At 39.9% G+C, this 18237-nt stretch overlaps 1 protein-coding gene across 1 annotated transcript; it reads right to left on the bottom strand.

Annotated features, from left to right (window-relative positions):
• Positions 1-13413: 13413 nt before the first annotated feature.
• LOC117157475 (uncharacterized) lies at positions 13414-15053 on the bottom strand. Its single transcript, XM_076626795.1, has 5 exons — positions 14700-15053; positions 14294-14480; positions 14049-14221; positions 13593-13964; positions 13414-13509 (listed from the first exon to the last, which is right to left on the bottom strand). The coding sequence occupies exons 1-5, from the start codon at positions 15042-15044 to the stop codon at positions 13414-13416; spliced, it is 1173 nt and encodes a 390-aa protein (XP_076482910.1). The 5' UTR covers positions 15045-15053.
• Between the last annotated feature and the right edge of the window lie 3184 nt (positions 15054-18237).

Raw genomic sequence — 18237 nt, 5'->3', positions numbered from 1 at the left:
CTTTGCATTTGTCTCACCACAGAGACAGACGTTCAAGAATTCATTGTGAAAAGACGAGTACAAACAAGATACGTATGTCTTTCCGTTAAGCGAATGTTACAGTTTGTTTGCAAAAGTCAGTTTTTAGATTATAGAATCGTAGATAGAATTTAGAGGATAGAAACTTTTAGTAGTCACTTTTAGTTTAGTAAAGTCTTATCGACAATAAGCAGACTACGTTATGATACAACGATTCCAACTGAAGATTTCTATCGACATCACGAATTCGATGGCTTCCAAATTTTCTTCTCTGCAATCTCAGACGCTCAACTCGAAAGAATCTTTTAGATCCCCCGACAAACACTCGACTCAGGTTATCTATTATCGTAATCTTCCTACGGGATTTTTTTAACTGCGTTGCGTTAACGAATAACGGGATAACATCACGTTTCTCTCAACGCCTTTCAACGTTCTACAACTTTTATTCTTTGCAAATCCCTGTCTCTATATGATAAACGCTGGTTATCCGCGGAATTTACGATTTCAATTTCTTTAACGAGATATTTATCATATTACACAATTCCTGTAAATGTATTTGTAATTATATCGCCGAAGAATTGTATTTAATTAAGCTATGAAGTTGTGGAATCGTGAGAAGGATTATTTTTATAGAACTGTCTAATTTCCATTCGACATTGATTCAGGATACACATTACTCTTTTTTACATAATACCAGTTTTGTCATTTTTAATTAACAAATACCTCCAAAGGTTGAAGTTTCTAAAATTATCCATTAAATTCTGACAATAAAATAAAAATCCAAATTCTTCCTAAAAAGCTAGTGATCTTTAGTTAAGAGTTCGATTTTTCACATTTTTCAAGGTAAATTAAAAAAATTGTTTAATAGAGGAGGTACAAAATAAATGTATACAAACCTTTTTTCAGACGACATGGGCGGACTTCGTGTTTGCAGCGGCCCTTGAAAATTTCGAGTATATGTTTGGGGCATCAGCTTTGGATAAATATCCAGCTCTTCGAGCATTGAAGAAAAGGATTCATAGAATACCGGCCATTTCTGATTGGCTGATTAGGCGCCCATTCACAAACAGCTAAAAAGCTAAAAACGTGTGGAAAAAAGATGACCAGTACACCACTACATATATGTAGTATCGTGGACGGAAGGCCTAAGAAATATCGGGCGAACTATGAACAATGTCGCGAGAGCCGAGGCGCCGTCGGGCCCATCAATGTGTCATCGGTCTTTTCAAGTGCATAGTTTCGTGGAAAAGACCTACGTGACCCTGGCTACGGGCGTCTGCAGAACACGTGTGCGGCGGGCCTAGGAAAAAGGCAATAGAATGCGACAACGGCCAGAGTGTGAGTCGAGAAACAGAGTGTGAGTCGAGGAGCCGAGTGCGAGTTGAGCGGAGACAGAGTTTGCGAGTGGCGTTGCCGAGAGAGTGTTGATTGCGTTTTGCTAAAAGTCGAGTCGCTATCTAGTTATTTAGTTGCGCTGTTTTCTGTACGTTTGGCGTGAATAGTTCAGGTTGAACAACAATCGTCTTTTTCTGTCTGATTAACATCTCTATTGTCCACTCCTTGTAAATACATTATATCACGATATTACATATTTTTGGGGGCTCGTCCGGGATTGGACAAGACAGAAAACGAAACGGTTTAACAGAGCTATTCGAGCTAGTTGTGAATTTACCGGTACGCGGTGCGGTAAAAGACGATATCGTTGACTGTTTAAGTTTGTGTAGTGTGAAAAATGGCAAACGTTGGGGACCAACGATTGTCGGGTGAAGAGGGTTCGACGCTGGAGGAGCTGAGGAGTAAGCTCGCGCGAATGAACCTCCCTATATCTGGTGCGAGGTCAGTGCTGATTGCAAGGCTGAATCGGGCGTGTAGGGCTGGACAATCGTATCCTAAGGGATCGACGGGCGGTGAAGAGCTAACCGATCAACGAGATTTAGGAAACATACAGAGAGCTGAGCGTGATTGTAACGAAGATGAAGATGTTGAGAAAATGAATATGAAGGAGTTGAAGGAGCGCCTCGCTAGTTTGGGTTTAAAAACGACGGGCAGAAAAGTAGAATTACGCGCACGGATACAAGCGGCCATGGATGGTAACGACATATCGTCGGAAGAAGAAAGCGACGACGAAAGTGAGGATGAAGATGACAAGAAAAACGCAAGAGGATACAAGAGAGATACGCGAAGGGTGTGAGGCGAATGAAAAGAGAGTGTGAGTGTTTGCGTTTCGTCCCGGGACTACCGGTGGACTCGTCAGTAAGGCTATGCCCGGTAGTCCCTGCCTTAGACGTAGAGGGAGTCTCGCTAGGTGCGGTATTTGTATCAATCGCTCGTATATTCGACCGCTAGCGAGTTAGACAGATAGACTCGTTGTCGTCGTAGCCCTCTAGTGTTGGCGGTTGGTACCCGCGGATCGCCCGGGAGGTGTTGCGCCGCGTTGATACCTCGACCTGTCGGCGTCCTGTTGATACCGATCCGCCACAGGTGTATCAGGACCGTGATGAATATTGTCGAAGGGCATGTGTTGGTTCGACACTGAGTTTTAGAGACGTCGAAGATGCATTAGAGTCGTTTAGTGGCGACAAAGGTGAAAATGTCGAACGATGGTTCGAGTCGTTCGAGGAAGTCGCTGATACGTGCATGTGGTCGGATGGGCAGAAGGCAGTCTACGCCAGGAAGCTGCTGAAGGGATCAGCGAAAATATTTGCGAGCTTCGAGTGTCATGCCAGGACTTGGCATGAGTTGAAGAGGGGGCTAGTGAAAGAATTTTCGAGGAAAGTCAACAGTAGGCAAGTACATCAGAAACTTGAAGAAACAAAAAAGGAGAGTGATGAAGCATGTTTGGCTTACATGTACCGCATGCTCGAAATAGCCAGCCATGTGGACATGGAGGAGGAAGCAAAGGTGGAATACATAGTGGATGGAATAATAGACGACGAGAACAATAAGGCTGTATTGTACGGCGCTACGTCAATCAAAGAGTTGAGGAAGAGGTTAGTGATGTACGAAGAGCAGAAGAGTCGCAGAGCAAAGTCGATTGTGAAGCCGGCTAAAACCCAGAAGAACGGGAAGCCCAGTCAATCTGTAGATGCAATGAAGAAAAGAAGATGCTTCATTTGCGGTAGTGAGGATCATCTAAGTGTTAAGTGTCCGGAGAGGGGAGCAGGTGTTAGGTGTTTCAAGTGCAGCGGATTTGGACATATTGCAGCGAGGTGTACGGCACGACCGAAAGAGACTTGCGTAGTGTCAAGATCCGAAAAGGGGAAGTATGTGAAGGAAGTGGCGATAGATGAATATAGGTTTGTGGCACTAGTGGATACGGGTAGTGATCTCACGTTCATTCGATCAGACGAGTATGCGAGGTTAGGGTCACCACCGCTAGGTAAATGCAAGCTCAAGTTCGACGGTTTTGGTTCCGCTGGCAATGAGACCTGGGGTGAATTCACTAAGGTAATGACGGTTGATGGGTGTAAACTGCCAATCACTTTGCACGTTGTCTCAAACAAAATATAGACGAAGCACGGCCTGTTGTTAGGCACTGATTTTCTGGATCAGGTAGAGTTACGGGTTAATCGGGGCGAAGTGACTTTCGTGCGGCTTGACGAACAGACTAACAAAGACGTGTCGGATGTGTTTAGAATTAACGTAGTAGAACAGACCGACGAAACAGACCTAACACACGTGCAGGAACCGCATTATCGTGAAGCGATTCGCGATATCGTTAGGGGGTATAGGCCGGAGAAGAAGCGAGACGTGGGAATAACCGCAAAAGTAGTTTTGGAAAGCGACAAGCCGGTAGCGCGAAGACCGCGAAGACTGGCGCCGTCGGAAAGAAAGGAAGAAGATGATTTGATGGAAGCGTGGACAAACGAGGGTGTCATCAAATCATCAGACTCGGAGTATGCGAGTCCGATAGGTGTAGTTAGAAAGAAAGATTTGTGTGTGTGTGTTGCTAGATGGGCCTTGTTACTAGGCGAGTTTAAGTATCAGGTGTGTCATCGGCCGGGGAAAAGTATGCAGCATGTAGATGCTCCGAGTAGGAACCCCCTGCCGAGCACTATGTATGTAACGGAGAGTGAAGACGGGCTGATTGCACGGTTGAGAAGGGCACAGAACAAGGACATTGAAGTACGTAGGATTTTGGACGCCGCAACGTGCAGTCAGGCCGACGGGTATGTGCTAAGAAACGATATTCTGTATAAGGAGTGTGAGGACGATGTGCTAATAGTAGTACCGAAGGCGATGCAGACGCAAGTGGTCAGGCAAGCGCACGAGCGTGGGCATTTCGGGGTTACCAGAACCGAAGCTATGGTCAAGAAGGACTTCTGGTTCAAGGGGTTGCGCGAGAAGGTCGAACGCGTGGTATCCAACTGTCTCGACTGTATCCTAGCCGAACGGAAGTTAGGCAGGCAAGAGGGATATCTTAATCCGCTGGACAAAGGCGACACGCCGTTAGATACTTACCATATTGACCATGTGGGCCCCATGACAGCTACAAAGAAGAGATACGCGCACATCTTTGTAGTGGTGGATGCGTTCACGAAGTTCACGTGGCATTATCCCACTAGGTCTACTAATACCGCGGATGTTGTCGACCGACTGAAGAAGCAAGCGGCTATTTTTGGGAATCCGCGGCAAATCATCTCCGATCGGGGAACAGCGTTCACGTCCAACACTTTCCGAGAGTATTGCGAAGGAGAAAACATAAAGCATTCATTAATCACGACAGGGGCATCGAGGGAGAACGGGCAGGTAGAGAGGATAAGCAGGACTCTCATACCATTACTAACTAAACTGACTGCCCCTAAACCCGATGACTGGTATAAGCATGTTGACCAGGTTCAGAAACACCTAAATTCCACCGTAAACAGAAGCACAGGGAAGACTCCTTTCCAGCTACTGGTTGGGGTCGAAATGCAAGTCAGGGAAGAGGCGAAGATTAGAAAGCTGATCGACGAAGAGTGGGCCGCGAGGTTTGAAGAACAACGTCGCGAGCTACGTGAGGACGCGAAGAGGAAGATCGCCGCAACTCAAGAGGAGAATCGTCGAAGTTACAATAAAAGAAGAAAGAGCGCGAAGCAGTATCAAAGGGGGGACCTTGTCGCCATAAAGAGAACGCAGTTCGGCGCAGGGTTAAAACTCGGGGGCAGATTTTTAGGTCCGTACCGGGTCGCGCGAGCCATGCGAAATGACCGCTACACTGTGGAGAAAGTGGGGGAGCATGAGGGGCCCGCGCACACCTCGACGACTGCAGATTTCATGAAGCCTTGGGTCCTGAACGCCGAAGATGACGCATCAGACGATAGCGAGGGCGAGCGCAACATCTGAGGGCAGATGTTATTGCAGGATGGCCGAATGTAGTATCGTGGACGAAAGGCCTGGACAATATCGGACGAACTATGAACAGTGTCGCGAGAGCCGAGGCGCCGTCGGGCCCACCAATGTGTCATCGGTCTTTTCAAGTGCATAGTTTCGTGGAAAAGACCTACGTGACCCTGGCCACGAGCGTCTGCGGAACACGTGTGCGGTGGGCCTAGGAAAAGGACAACAGAATGCGACAACGGCCAGAGTGTTAGTCAAGAAACAGAGTGCGAGCGGAGGAGCCGAGTGCGAGTCGAGCGGAGAGAGTTTGCGAGTGGCGTTGCCGAGAGAGTGTGGATTGCGCTGTGTTCTGTACGTTTGGTACGAATAGTTCAAGTTAAGCCACAATCGTCTTTTCTGTCTGATTAACATCTCTATTGTCCACTCTTTGTAAACATATTACATCACGATATTACATGTTATAACGTTATAACGTTATAACGTATTATGTTATATGGTATGACGGTATAACGTATTATGTTATATGGTATGACGTTATAACTTATTACGTTATATGGGATGACGTTATAACGTATTACGTTATATGGGACGACCTGTTTCTGTCTGGAGATTGATTCCTAATACAACGTGTGTCCCATTATATCAGCATCTCTAAAGTACAATTCTATGTGATTTCTAGGGAGAACAATACAACCGATCCACACCTTCGTCAGGCAAAACGTTTATCCCGTGACCGTGGCTACGTTCGGCGACCAGTTGTCACCTCGAACCCACTTTCGCTTTCACAAATGTCAAACAATTACAAATGACAATTGCTTAATTACAGTTATGATAAAATCTAGGCTAAAGCATTAGAAGGCTTCCTCAAAATTGCAAAGGGAAGGCTCCGGTTTTCCTTTCATCTCCGACATATATAATAATCTGTTAATAGCAGCGTTCTCTTCAAGTTAACTACCCTCATTATCCCAAAAGAAATAAGGGATTGAACGATTCGTGGCGTCGATTAGTCAATCGTAACGGGAATTTACGACTCCCGTTGGCGCACTTCCTCGAGATCGCGTCTCCCCACGAACGTGCGAATTTACATATTTAACAATATATATATGGCGGGTTAATGTTGAAATTTTGGGTGTTTGGGCGTTAATTTTAGTTTCTTTACATTTTTTCCTTTAGGAATACCTGCACTTTATCATTTATGGAAGTTTTGTTAACAGAAACGAAAAATTTAGAAAAGATATGTATAATCAAGGAATCTCAGGATAGCACACTTAGACTGCAGATTTTTCTGTATGCAAAAGTAAGTCAAAGAAAGAGGATGAAGTTTTCTTGTATAAGGCTTTGTTTCTGCTTAAGCTAGCTTACAATCAAATACGTTCAGTGTGACAGAGTATCGACAACTATTTCAAACTTTAGCTTTAAATACAAAAAGTTTACGCGCAAAAATAAGCTGAAGAAAAGAAAAATGTTTTTTTTCTTGTTTGATGTCTTATCCTGTCTGGCGGTATGGAATTATTCTGGAAAAGCCTGTATATGTACAGAGTATATAAAAAATACACTTATTTGACCGGACCACCCTAATTCTACAACTCTGGATGATACAGTTTTACAAACGTCTACTCATCGCGAGGACCAACTTGCCAACTTTTCAAAATAAGCTGTGAGTCGCAATTGAACCGTTTTCTGGAGAAATGACGTTGAAATTCCATTGGGTCTTACATCGAGATTATTCGCAACAAGTTTATATTTCGCTGTCAGGTAGAAAGTAAGCAATGTGACATTAATGAGAAAACAACAAGTTTTCGTTAGCAGGTGGGATAGCCCGTGATAAACAGAATGGAGCAATCAGCGTGATTTCACATTATTACAGAATTATCTACTGTGTGAAAAAAGACTTTCAAACAAAGATTCTGATTTTATTAGCTTTCTTTTAGGATAAATAGAAAATAAAATTTGTAAATAACAATTAATCTCATTATTTTAAATAATATATTTAAACTTGTTGAAATTGCAAATAATTTATTTCTGTCTTTTAACATTTAAACAATTATTTAAATGAAAATTTATTTAATAGTGCCCAGTATTGCGCGCAACACATTTTTGGAACAACGAACAATTCGATAGTCGGTAATAGAGATAGATGGCAAAATAATTGGATTTATTGATAAAATGAGGATTAAATTGATTAAAAAAAGTAAATTAATTAAAATGTATACAAATCCTACATATACAAGAATAATATCTTGCACATCATGGTATCCAAATATACTTTCCCAGTAAAGTTCCATTTGATCCTCGTGCTAAGTAGCATACGGTGCCAGCAAACGTCAATTTTTACAAAATTTTGCATGAATCAATCGATCCAGAGGCTCCGATCCTCCGAAATCACGCTAGTGGACACTTATACGCCCTGACACTTTTTATACATGCTGTACATAAAAATATATGTATCGAAACTGTTGTTATTTCTATACTCAGAGGTAAGATCAGAGTAGTTATTATTTTATTGAATGGATAAATCTATTACACCGTTCTGAGCCAAAAAAAGCCTTTATTGCACACGCTTACAAAAACTAGGGATAAAAACAAAAAAGCATCTTAAGCCTATCGATTAAATCTATCGATTGTAACTAGCATCATCCTCTAGTTACTATTTCTTATCACTAACGCATCTGCATATGGATGGCGAGCACGAACTCACGTTGTCATTTTCAACAGAAACTTTGATACAAAGTACTCAGATTTGTGTATAAATACATTACGGTTGAAAAATTGTTGAATATTTACTACTGTATCTGTTATACTTGATCGTTAACACCTATTTTTTTCGCCTGCCTAACTTACTATCCTCAAAACGTTATCAGATTATACATTTTGTTCGGCTGATAAAATGGAATTTCTTGGAATTTAGAGCTCCCTTTACATTCACTTGTTACTGTACGAGTATTTTGCTCGTTCACCAGCCGTTCACTCATTTTATTTTGCAATCGTGACAATTTGATGCTGCTTCTCCACTCTGTATAACGTGTTACCTACAAACACCGATATGTATATAATCTGATGCATTAATTACTATACGATACACCATGAGAACGTTAATACACGCAAAACGAAATAGATAAACAGTATCTGCTAAAATTATAGCTATAATATATAATATAATATATAATATAATATAATATAATATAATATATTTTTGTTACAGTCGACTTCTCCAAAAGTCAATAGCTTGTCTTGTTATTGGCACGTACCGTAAACACTCGACTAATTGCGTATTTCTTAAAGCTATATTTCTCCTCTTTACAACTTTTTTACGAGATTAGTTTGAAATCAGCCCAATTGATAAACCATTTCAATTTTCAATCTCCTATATTCAAAATTTATTATAATCAATTCTATTTTAGTTTTTGCTATCAAAGGAACATAAATTGGAAGTTGAAACAAAAAACATGGGTTCTAATTAAATATTACTATCTGCTTCTATTCTTAATCGTTACGAATTATTTATACATTATTACCAATTATCAATTGTTTATTATACATTGCTCGTTGCATTCACCCTATTACCCCTACACTTCCGTATCATCAACCATATTGCTATCTTCGAATAATTTTCCTCAAACGCAAAATCTCCCACGTACCTAACCTTTTAATTTCAAAGCTAATTAATTCACGGACATCTTCGATCTTTAACAAGCGTGTATCCTACCAATGATTAGCAGTTACTCTTCATTAATTCATTAATTCATTGATTCAATCTGTAACGTTTCGAGTATGTACATCGCATGTCGTATCATTGTATCGGTATTGTATCTGTTGATTCGAAAGATAGCTGGTTACTCAGGTGGCTAAATTGATCTCGCCATAGACGAAACTTATTTGTGTATCCATCTATGTATATATAAAAGATATACACAAGCAAACAGATAAGGCAATCGAGAATCAATGGATTCAATAGCCGGTAAATATTTACAAAAAAAGGAGATACCGCCGATTTTGACATTTTTTAAATATTTTGTTAATGTTATCAGTTTGAGTAAGATTTTATTCGAGGATTGCCGTTCATTAAAAAGTTAATATCAAAAAAGTTCAATGAGTCATTTGCATTTAAGAGAGTGTACTTAGTCAGATTCTTAGTAAACACTTATCCAACAGCCGATCGTTTAGTAATTTTCGATTCGATTATTCGTGTTCGTTTTTTCGTGTTCGATAACGTTTTGCAGAAGAAGATTCGATTCAATGTTTGTAATATGTCGTGTATACAATTTTAATAATTACATTCGATAATTGCACAAAAATCGGGACTGAAACGTTACAATTATGGAGACGTAGGAACGACTCTATTCCTCAAAATTGACAACGCGAATGAAAGAGAAAGAGAGCCTCGTTAAAGACTGGCGATAAGTTGAAAGATTCTTATTTGCGATTTTTGATCAATGAAATTTTTGCTAATATGTTTCTCGCGTTTTACTGGTTAAAATGACACCAAACACGATAAAATTTGGAACATATTTGCTTACTTAATAATTGATAATTAAATATTATTCATATTATATCATGTTTGATCTTATTTTAGTCGGGGAAATCCTACAAATGCGTTAGTGGAAATTTAATTTTAAAAAGCCTAAAATAAGGCAATTTTCAGTTTTGAATGATTACTCGGACACATTGTCTCAACGATAACTGATAATATTGGATCATGTTACACTGCTCGATCGCAATGGACCGCCAAATTTCCGCGATACCTCAGGGAAATCTGTCCTTCTCAAAGTGGACACGACGGCTGTGTAACTACGTAGAGGACTTTCTCATGCAATTATCGAATGTTTGTACTAACCGTTTAATTTTTTGTTCCAAAATTCTTATTCTTTATATTAGATGAATAATTCAAATATCTCACTGTGAAGTACCTGTGTTATTATTGATTGGTGTTTTATAATTATATTAAACAACGAATACTGAATAACGAAGTATTTTTCGGTTAAGGATTTCTTTCGTTATTCATAATTAATAATTATTATACATAGCAATTTCGACAAAGTAACGAAGATGTAGAGTCGAATTCGAGTACGATAAGTAGTCACAGAAAATTTATCTTTTCTCCAATTGATTGCGTCTCCTAGTTTAATGGTGTTTTATAAACGGGCCGCTTATCTTGAAAATGGTAAATCCATTTTCCTTTGTTTCGGAATATTGAAACATTACGTTCGATTGGACTATTTTACTACGTTTTATGACCTTGAGTGACCTTAAATGACCGCGATATTTAAATCCGTCTTCAAAAGAGCAACAATGGGACAAATAGGTATTCAAAACTACACGGCTACACTTAAAAAAAAACGAAGCCTATTAAAGTGTTCTTTAAAACTCGTAAACGCGTCCATCTGAGAAAAACTTTTTCCATCGCGTAATAGCCTCCTCGAAACCAAACAACTTTTGTTTCAAACATTTCCCTGCGTCTCAAAAAATTGAAAGAATTATTCAGGTGGTTTGCTGTTGAAGACTCAGCCTGTATATCCCCAAAATTCCATGTAGTTCTGATTGTTAGGCAAACTGATATTGTAATCTAACACGAGTCAACCTCATCAAGGGGCGAGAGGGAGGGGGTGTCAATAGACTAAACACAGAAGTATTCGCCTCTATATGTACCTCTATTCGCTATTTTGAACATGAACAGAAAGATAACAGTACGGAGTGGGTGAGAAAAGCATTAAGAATTTTGATCCAGCATTTTTTAATCTCTTTATTGTGACATGAAAACTACGGAAAAAGTAATTTAAAAAAGCGACCAGATATCAATGACCTACGAAAAAGATAAAATTCATCCGGACAGAAAGAAGGAAGAAAACTATTTAACGTTTCATCAGAGAAAAAGAATCGAGGAAAAGGCTTGGTTATTGATCTTGTGAGACAGGAACGTCATAAATGCTAGTATAGGTAATCTTGCAGAAGTTGTTAAGAATCTTTATCGTAGTTTGGTATGAAAAATATCAAATAATTTGGATTTCGAATCACATACAAAATAAGATGCAGGGGAGAGTCGCACAGTACCTTGTGCTAGAGTTGATAAAAATGAAAATTTACAAAGTGACTTTATAGCACAAATGGAACTTGATAAAAGTAGGAAAATTAATTTTATGAAATTCAATAATACGAATTGACGAATTGACAATGTGCAAGAATAGTAATGTCGGAATTTGTAGGAAACGAAAAATTGTCGTCCAGTACCGATCAATTATTTAATTATTTGATCTTTTGCTCTAAATGGTTAATAATGTTTTAAAAAGTCCTCTAGATGTCAGTATACATATTCTTATTCAAATTTGATTATTATGTATATCGTATGGAAAATACTTAATATTTTCTTGATCTGCGCATTCGACGTGTGCCCAGACTTCACATTCGTCGTTTTTGAAACATTGAAAGCTTCAGTGACCTGTCTTTGGGCCATTTTATTTTTGAAGAGTAGCTTCGAAGCCCCATTCATGTTCTCCTCTGACCATTTCTCTCTTTTCTGTTTTGGACTTTCAAACATTTTTCTATGGGAAAAGGTAGAAGAAAAATTAAACGGACACCTTCTAATTTAGTCTCAGTTGCCAAAATATTGAACTTACAGGTAAAAGAAATTCGGTCTATGACTAAATCATCGATATTGGACGACAAATACGTTGAACAAATACGTTTTAGATTATAATGTATATAATATACAAAGGAAATTATAAAAGTGGGGCAAATAACTGGTAATTACACTTAATAAATTAGATATAGTATACATTAAAAAACATTTTACTTACCTGAAAAACAACATGTCAATTCTAGAAAATAATTTTTAATTTTCGAAATATCAATGTATATGTTTGACATATCAGATCAATATGGCTCCGAAATATGTTACACGGAATTGTTCATTTTCATTTGTTTGTTCCAATAAAAGCGCTAATATCTGGTGAAAAATCCTATGTATTTAGAAATTAACAGAAATGTTAAGTGAGCTGTTATTTTGCCCGCATTGTATTTCTTACATGTAATGCCTGTTACACGTTTTATCTTTGAAATGGTAAACTCATTATTTACTCGAGATTTATTCCTAGCGCACAAATATTTTTCAATAGAGCGATGCAAAGTTTTACTGTATCTCGGATCATCACAAGTTAATCAAAATCTTGAGGATTCGATTTCACATGCTCAAAGTGACTTTTGCAGGCAAAAGAAATTGTTCCTCGGATACTTTAATATTTTTTACTAAATTTCATCAAAAATAGAATTTTATTTGCTAATAGAAGATAACTATGTTTTGGTACCGCCGCTTCGAGCTTTTTACAATCCACTAGCGATAAAAAGTTCGCGTACAAGGTAACTAGCGGGCAAAAGAACGGTATAAAGCATAGAGTATAGAGTATATTAGCGTATCTCGCTTAGCGTAGCTAAGCATAGAGTATCTCGCGAATTATTACACAACAGTGATAATAAGGCAAATCTAATAAAATTTACTTCTCATTAAAAAGTCGTACCAAAACAATTATTTATTAATTGGTTTATTTATTAATTCTTAAGAAGATACATATAAATACGAAAAAATGGTAAAATTTGAGTAGTATAATAAAAGTAATATATGCCTATGATCATTCTAAAGTATAAAAAGTGAAATAGTCTTACGTTCATTGGTATATTTTAAGAACACATACATCTTTTAACGATAGTTGCAATGTAACATCATTTTTATATTACACGCAAGGTATGGCAAGTATTCCTGCTCTAAGGCACAATTTGAAATCAACAACATTCAGTTTAACAAATTATAACTTCTATTCGTTTTCCATCATGGAATAACGCGGTGGTGTCTTCCATATTGCACTGGACGTGCGTTGTAATCTACTCCTATCTATATTTTCAAACATTTCAGTTAAATCTGGTGTGCACATTCTTCTATCAAAGAATTTATAGACTGCTTTCTTCGAAATTTATCATTGCATTGCAAGTTCATTTTCGCGTATGTACGCTAAAATTGATAAAAATTCCAGTACTCCATGCATTATAATGTTTATTAACTCATTAAGTAAAACAACACTTATATTGCGCCTAATGTGGAATTGTACGACTTGGTCTGGCTTTATCGTCCGATGTGTCGTCGTCAGGTTTACTGTGCAAAACAGAAGTGGACCTTACTGTTTGGAGCTATATTTTGGATAAAATATCGAATGAATAATAGCTTGTGTTTTTATAACAGAAAAATACTTTGATACTGTTTGTAATGTTACCTGCGATGTCATCATCTCAGTCTCCTTCTTTTGTTTCGCTAATAAGATTTTTTTAGCTTTTTCGACAGATCGCCGTGCCAGTTTTTGAACAACGGCTTTTTCTGAAATTTGTTTTTTTTCCAAAGATCCTTTTTTTCTATGTAATTTTAGAATTGCCCGTTCAAAGGCCTCGATTCTCCTTCTTACGGGCACATTGGCGTCTGCATCGAATAGCAAATTCGATGCATACGCATTTTCCTTAATTTCATTTTGGATGTCCTGTTTCGTCATGTTTCTATTAGACATTTCCCTTTCACGGGATGGCTCATCTTCTGCGAATAATTCTTCGAACTCGGTGAGTCGCATCGCTTGGTTCAGCTGCTGAACCTCCTCCTGCAGAGTTATTGGCGACCGTGATGTAAATTTAGGTTCATTATTTTTTCCTATACTACTAGCCAAGTTTTTATTAATTACTACCGTTTCGTTTGATTTTATTGGTGATAAAGGTTCTACAATTGCGGTAGCGTCCATCATCTTCTGCGTATAAGTAGAATTGATGTCTATCGTGGAATTCATAAGAGGAGTAAATTTCTCAAGTGCATCCTCGCACATTGGAGGATCTTCAATATCATTTCTTGCTGATGGAATTACTGTAACATCAATAATATTAGAATATTTACCCTTCGTGTTTTCACTCCGTGAAAAAGTTCTCTTTATATTACTATCTCTTGTTGTCATTGAAGACTTTAATGGTTCAATCCTTTCTGGTTGTATTGCATCTTCTTTTGAAATTGTTTCGCTTAAAACATTCTTTTTTGTTTCACTATGTTTTGTAGGACCTTTTGTGTTTTTTTCATCTGAACTACTTTTAGCACTTTCCTTTTTTTCAGGTCGGCCTCCACGTTTCCTCTAAAAATTTAGAATATATTTAACAACGTTATAGTAGTATTTATATACACAATGTACATACAATTGTATAAGCAATTAGATTTTGACGTATTAATTAACCGATATCAAACATTATTGGGTACTACATATAAGGGTTAGTATTGATTAGTAACATAAGATAAGATAAGATTAGTAACATAAGATTAAAAGTATTATATTTCATCATAATATGACACAAACATTTACATTACTGTCATCATCAAGAGATAGCCTTCGTAATTTTGTAACAAGTGACGTTGACTGCTGCTTTTTAATATTAATTGCAGCTTTTATTGCAGCCTTTCTTTTTGTTCGGTCAATTGTTGTTTCCAGCACATCCCCAGTTTTTACATCTTTATTTTCTGTTTTATCATGTACTGCTGAATCTGTTACTGTATTATCAGTATTGATAATATCATTTTCTGGGATAGTCTCTTTACAGCGACAAACTTTTTCCTTCAAAACTTTCGGCCTCTTTGTAGTTGAGGGGCCAGGGACTGATTTGGTAATCATTTCATTAATCTCCTTCTTTGATCCAGTATCCATATTTAAAATCTACGAATAAATGATATGTATTTAATATATACATTAAACTATACTTTTTAATAATACATACCATAATTTAATATTATGGTTGAAATTATGACGTATATAGCAATTAATACATACACATGTGTTTAGTTCTATTAACTTAGAAGCACATGTAAATTAAAAATATGTATGTAGTATCGTGGACGAAAGGCCTGGGAAATATCGGACGAACTATGAACAGTGTCGCGAGAGCCGAGGCGCCGTCGGGCCCATCAATGTGTCATCGGTCTTTTCAAGTGCATAGTTTCGTGGAAAAGACCTACGTGACCCTGGCCACGAGCGTCTGCAGAACACGTGTGCGGTGGGCCTAGGAAAAGGGCAATAGAATGCGACAACAGTTAGTCGAAAAGCAGAGCGCGAGTCGAGAAGCAGAGTGCGAGCGGAGAAGCCGAGTGCGAGTCGAGCGGAGACGGAGGTTGCGAGTGGCGTTGCCGAGAGAGTGTGGATTGCGCTGTGTTCTGTACGTTTGGTGTGAATAGTTCAAGTTAAGCCACAATCGTCTTCTCTGTCTGATTAACATCTCTATTGTCCACTTTTTGTAAACATATTACATCACGATATTACATATTTTTGGGGGCTCGTCCGGGATTGGACAAGACAGAAAACGAAACGGTTTAACAGAGCTATTCGAGCTAGTTGTGAATTTACCGGTACGCGGTGCGGTAAAAGACGATATCGTTGACTGTTTAAGTTTGTGTAGTGTGAAAAATGGTAAACGTCGAGGACGAACGATTGTCGTGTGAAGAGGGTTCGACGCTGGAGGAGCTGAGGAATAAGCTCGCGCGAATGAACCTCCCTATATCGGGTGCGAGGTCAGTGCTGATTGCAAGGCTGAATCGGGCGTGTAGGGCTGGACAATCGTATCGTAAGGGATCGACGGGCGGTGAGGAGCTAACCGGTCAACGAGATTTAGAAAATGTACAGAGAGCTGAGCGTGATTGTAACGAAGGTGAGGATGTTGAGAAAATGAATACGAAGGAGTTGAAGGAGCGCCTCGCTAGTTTGGGTTTAAAAACGACGGGAAGAAAAGTAGAATTACGCGCACGGCTACGAGCGGCATTGGATGGTAATGACATATCGTCGGAAGAAGAAAGCGACGACGAAAGTGAGGATGAAGATGACAAGAAAAACGCAAGAGGATACAAGAGAGATACGCGAAGGGTGCATCAGGACCGTGACGAATGTTGTCGAAGGGCATGTGTTGGTTCGACACTGAGTTTTAGAGACGTCGAAGATGCATTAGAGCCGTTTAGTGGCAACAGAGGTGAAAATGTCGAACGATGGTTCGAGTCGTTCGAGGAAGTCGCTGATACGTGCATGTGGTCGGATGGGCAGAAGGCAGTCTACGCAAGGAAGCTGCTGAAGGGATCAGCGAAAATATTTGCGAGCTTCGAGTGTCATGCCAGGACTTGGCATGAGTTGAAGAGGGGGCTAGTGAAAGAATTTTCGAGGAAAGTCAACAGTAGGCAAGTACATCAGAAACTTGAAGAAACAAAGAAGGAGAGTGATGAAGCATGTTTGGCTTACATGTACCGCATGCTCGAGATAGCCAGCCATGTGGACATGGAGGAGGAAGCAAAGGTGGAATACATAGTGGATGGAATAATAGACGACGAGAACAATAAGGCTGTATTGTACGGCGCTACGTCAATCAAAGAGTTGAGGAAGAGGTTAGTGATGTACGAAGAGCAGAAGAGTCGCAGAGCAAAGTCGGTTGCGAAGTCGGCTAAAACCCAGAAGAACGGGAAGCCCAGTCAATCTGTAGATGCAATGAAGAAAAGAAGATGCTTCATCTGCGGTAGTGAGGATCACCTAAGTGTTAAGTGTCCGGAGAGGGGAGAAGGTGTTAGGTGTTTCAAGTGCAGCGGATTTGGACATGTGGCGGCGAATTGTACAGCGCGACAAGTAAAGACTTACGTAATCTCAAGACCGGAGAGGAAAAAGTACGTGAAGGACGTGTCGATAGATGGCTGCAGGTTTGTCTCGTTAGTGGATACAGGTAGTGACCTTACGTTCATACGAGCGGATGAGTATGTGAGGTTAGGATCACCACCTCTGGGAAACTGCAAACTTAAGTTTGATGGTTTTGGTTCCGCTGGCAATAGTACCTGGGGCGAGTTCACAAGGGTAATGACGGTCGACGGGTACGACTTTACTGTCACTCTGCATGTTGTCTCGAATAAGGTAATGACAAGACACAGTCTACTCTTAGGTACCGACTTTTTAGACCAGGTAGAGTTGCGAGTCAAACGGGGCGAGGTGACATTTTTACGACTCGACGATCAGACCGACGGTCACGAGGACGCGCCGGATGTACTGGGGGTAAACGCGGTAGAACAGACCGACGAAACAGACCTAACACACGTACAGGAACCGCATTATCGTGAAGCGATTCGCGATATCGTTAGGGGGTATAGGCCGGAGAAGAAGAGAGACGTCGGGATAACCGCGAAAGTAGTTTTGGAAAGCGACAAGCCGGTAGCGCGAAGACCGCGAAGACTGGCGCCGTCGGAAAGAAAGGAAGAAGATGATTTGATGGAAGCGTGGACAAACGAGGGTGTCATCAAATCGTCAGACTTGGAGTATGCGAGTCCGATAGGTGTAGTTAGAAAGAAAGATTCGTGTGTGCGTGTGGCTAGATGGGCCTTGTTACTAGGCGAGATTAAGTATCAGGTGTGTCATCGGCCGGGGAAAAGTATGCAGCATGTAGATGCTCCGAGTAGGAACCCCCTGCCGAGCACTATGTATGTAACGGAGAGTGAAGACGGGCTGATTGCACGGTTGAGAAGGGCACAGAACAAGGACATTGAAGTCTGTAGGATTTTGGACGCCGCAACGTGCAGTCAGGCCGATGGGCAGGTACTAAGAAACAATATTTTGTATAAGGAGTGTGAGGACGATGTGCTAATAGTAGTATCGAAGGCGATGCGGGCTCAGGTAGTCAGGCAAGCGCACGAGCGTGGGCATTTCGAGGTTACCAAAACAGAAGCTATGGTCAAGAAGGACTTCTGGTTCAAGGGGTTACGCGAAAAGGTCGAACACGTGGTGTCCTACTGCCTTGGCTGTAGCCTAACCCAACGAAACATAGGTAAGCTAGAAGGGAGCCTGCGAAATTACAAGAAAAGAAGAAAGCGTGCGAAGCAGTACC

Source organism: Bombus vancouverensis, unplaced genomic scaffold (assembly GCF_051014615.1).
Source record: "Bombus vancouverensis nearcticus unplaced genomic scaffold, iyBomVanc1_principal scaffold0030, whole genome shotgun sequence".
In the NCBI taxonomy this organism is placed as follows: domain Eukaryota; kingdom Metazoa; phylum Arthropoda; class Insecta; order Hymenoptera; family Apidae; genus Bombus; species Bombus vancouverensis.
The sequence above is the reverse complement of the archived record's forward strand: the minus strand, read 5'-3'. Positions and strand labels throughout refer to the sequence as shown.

Coding starts and splice junctions, on each gene's coding strand:
- LOC117157475 (XM_076626795.1), bottom strand. CDS start 15,044: ATGGATACTGGATCAAAGAAGGAGATTAATGAAATGATTACCAAATCA. Junction 14,481..14,699: donor ATGATGACAGTAATGTAAAT/GTTTGTGTCATA, acceptor CTAAATTTTTAG/AGGAAACGTGGAGGCCGACC. Junction 14,222..14,293: donor TTCAATGACAACAAGAGATA/GTAATATAAAGA, acceptor TTGATGTTACAG/TAATTCCATCAGCAAGAAAT.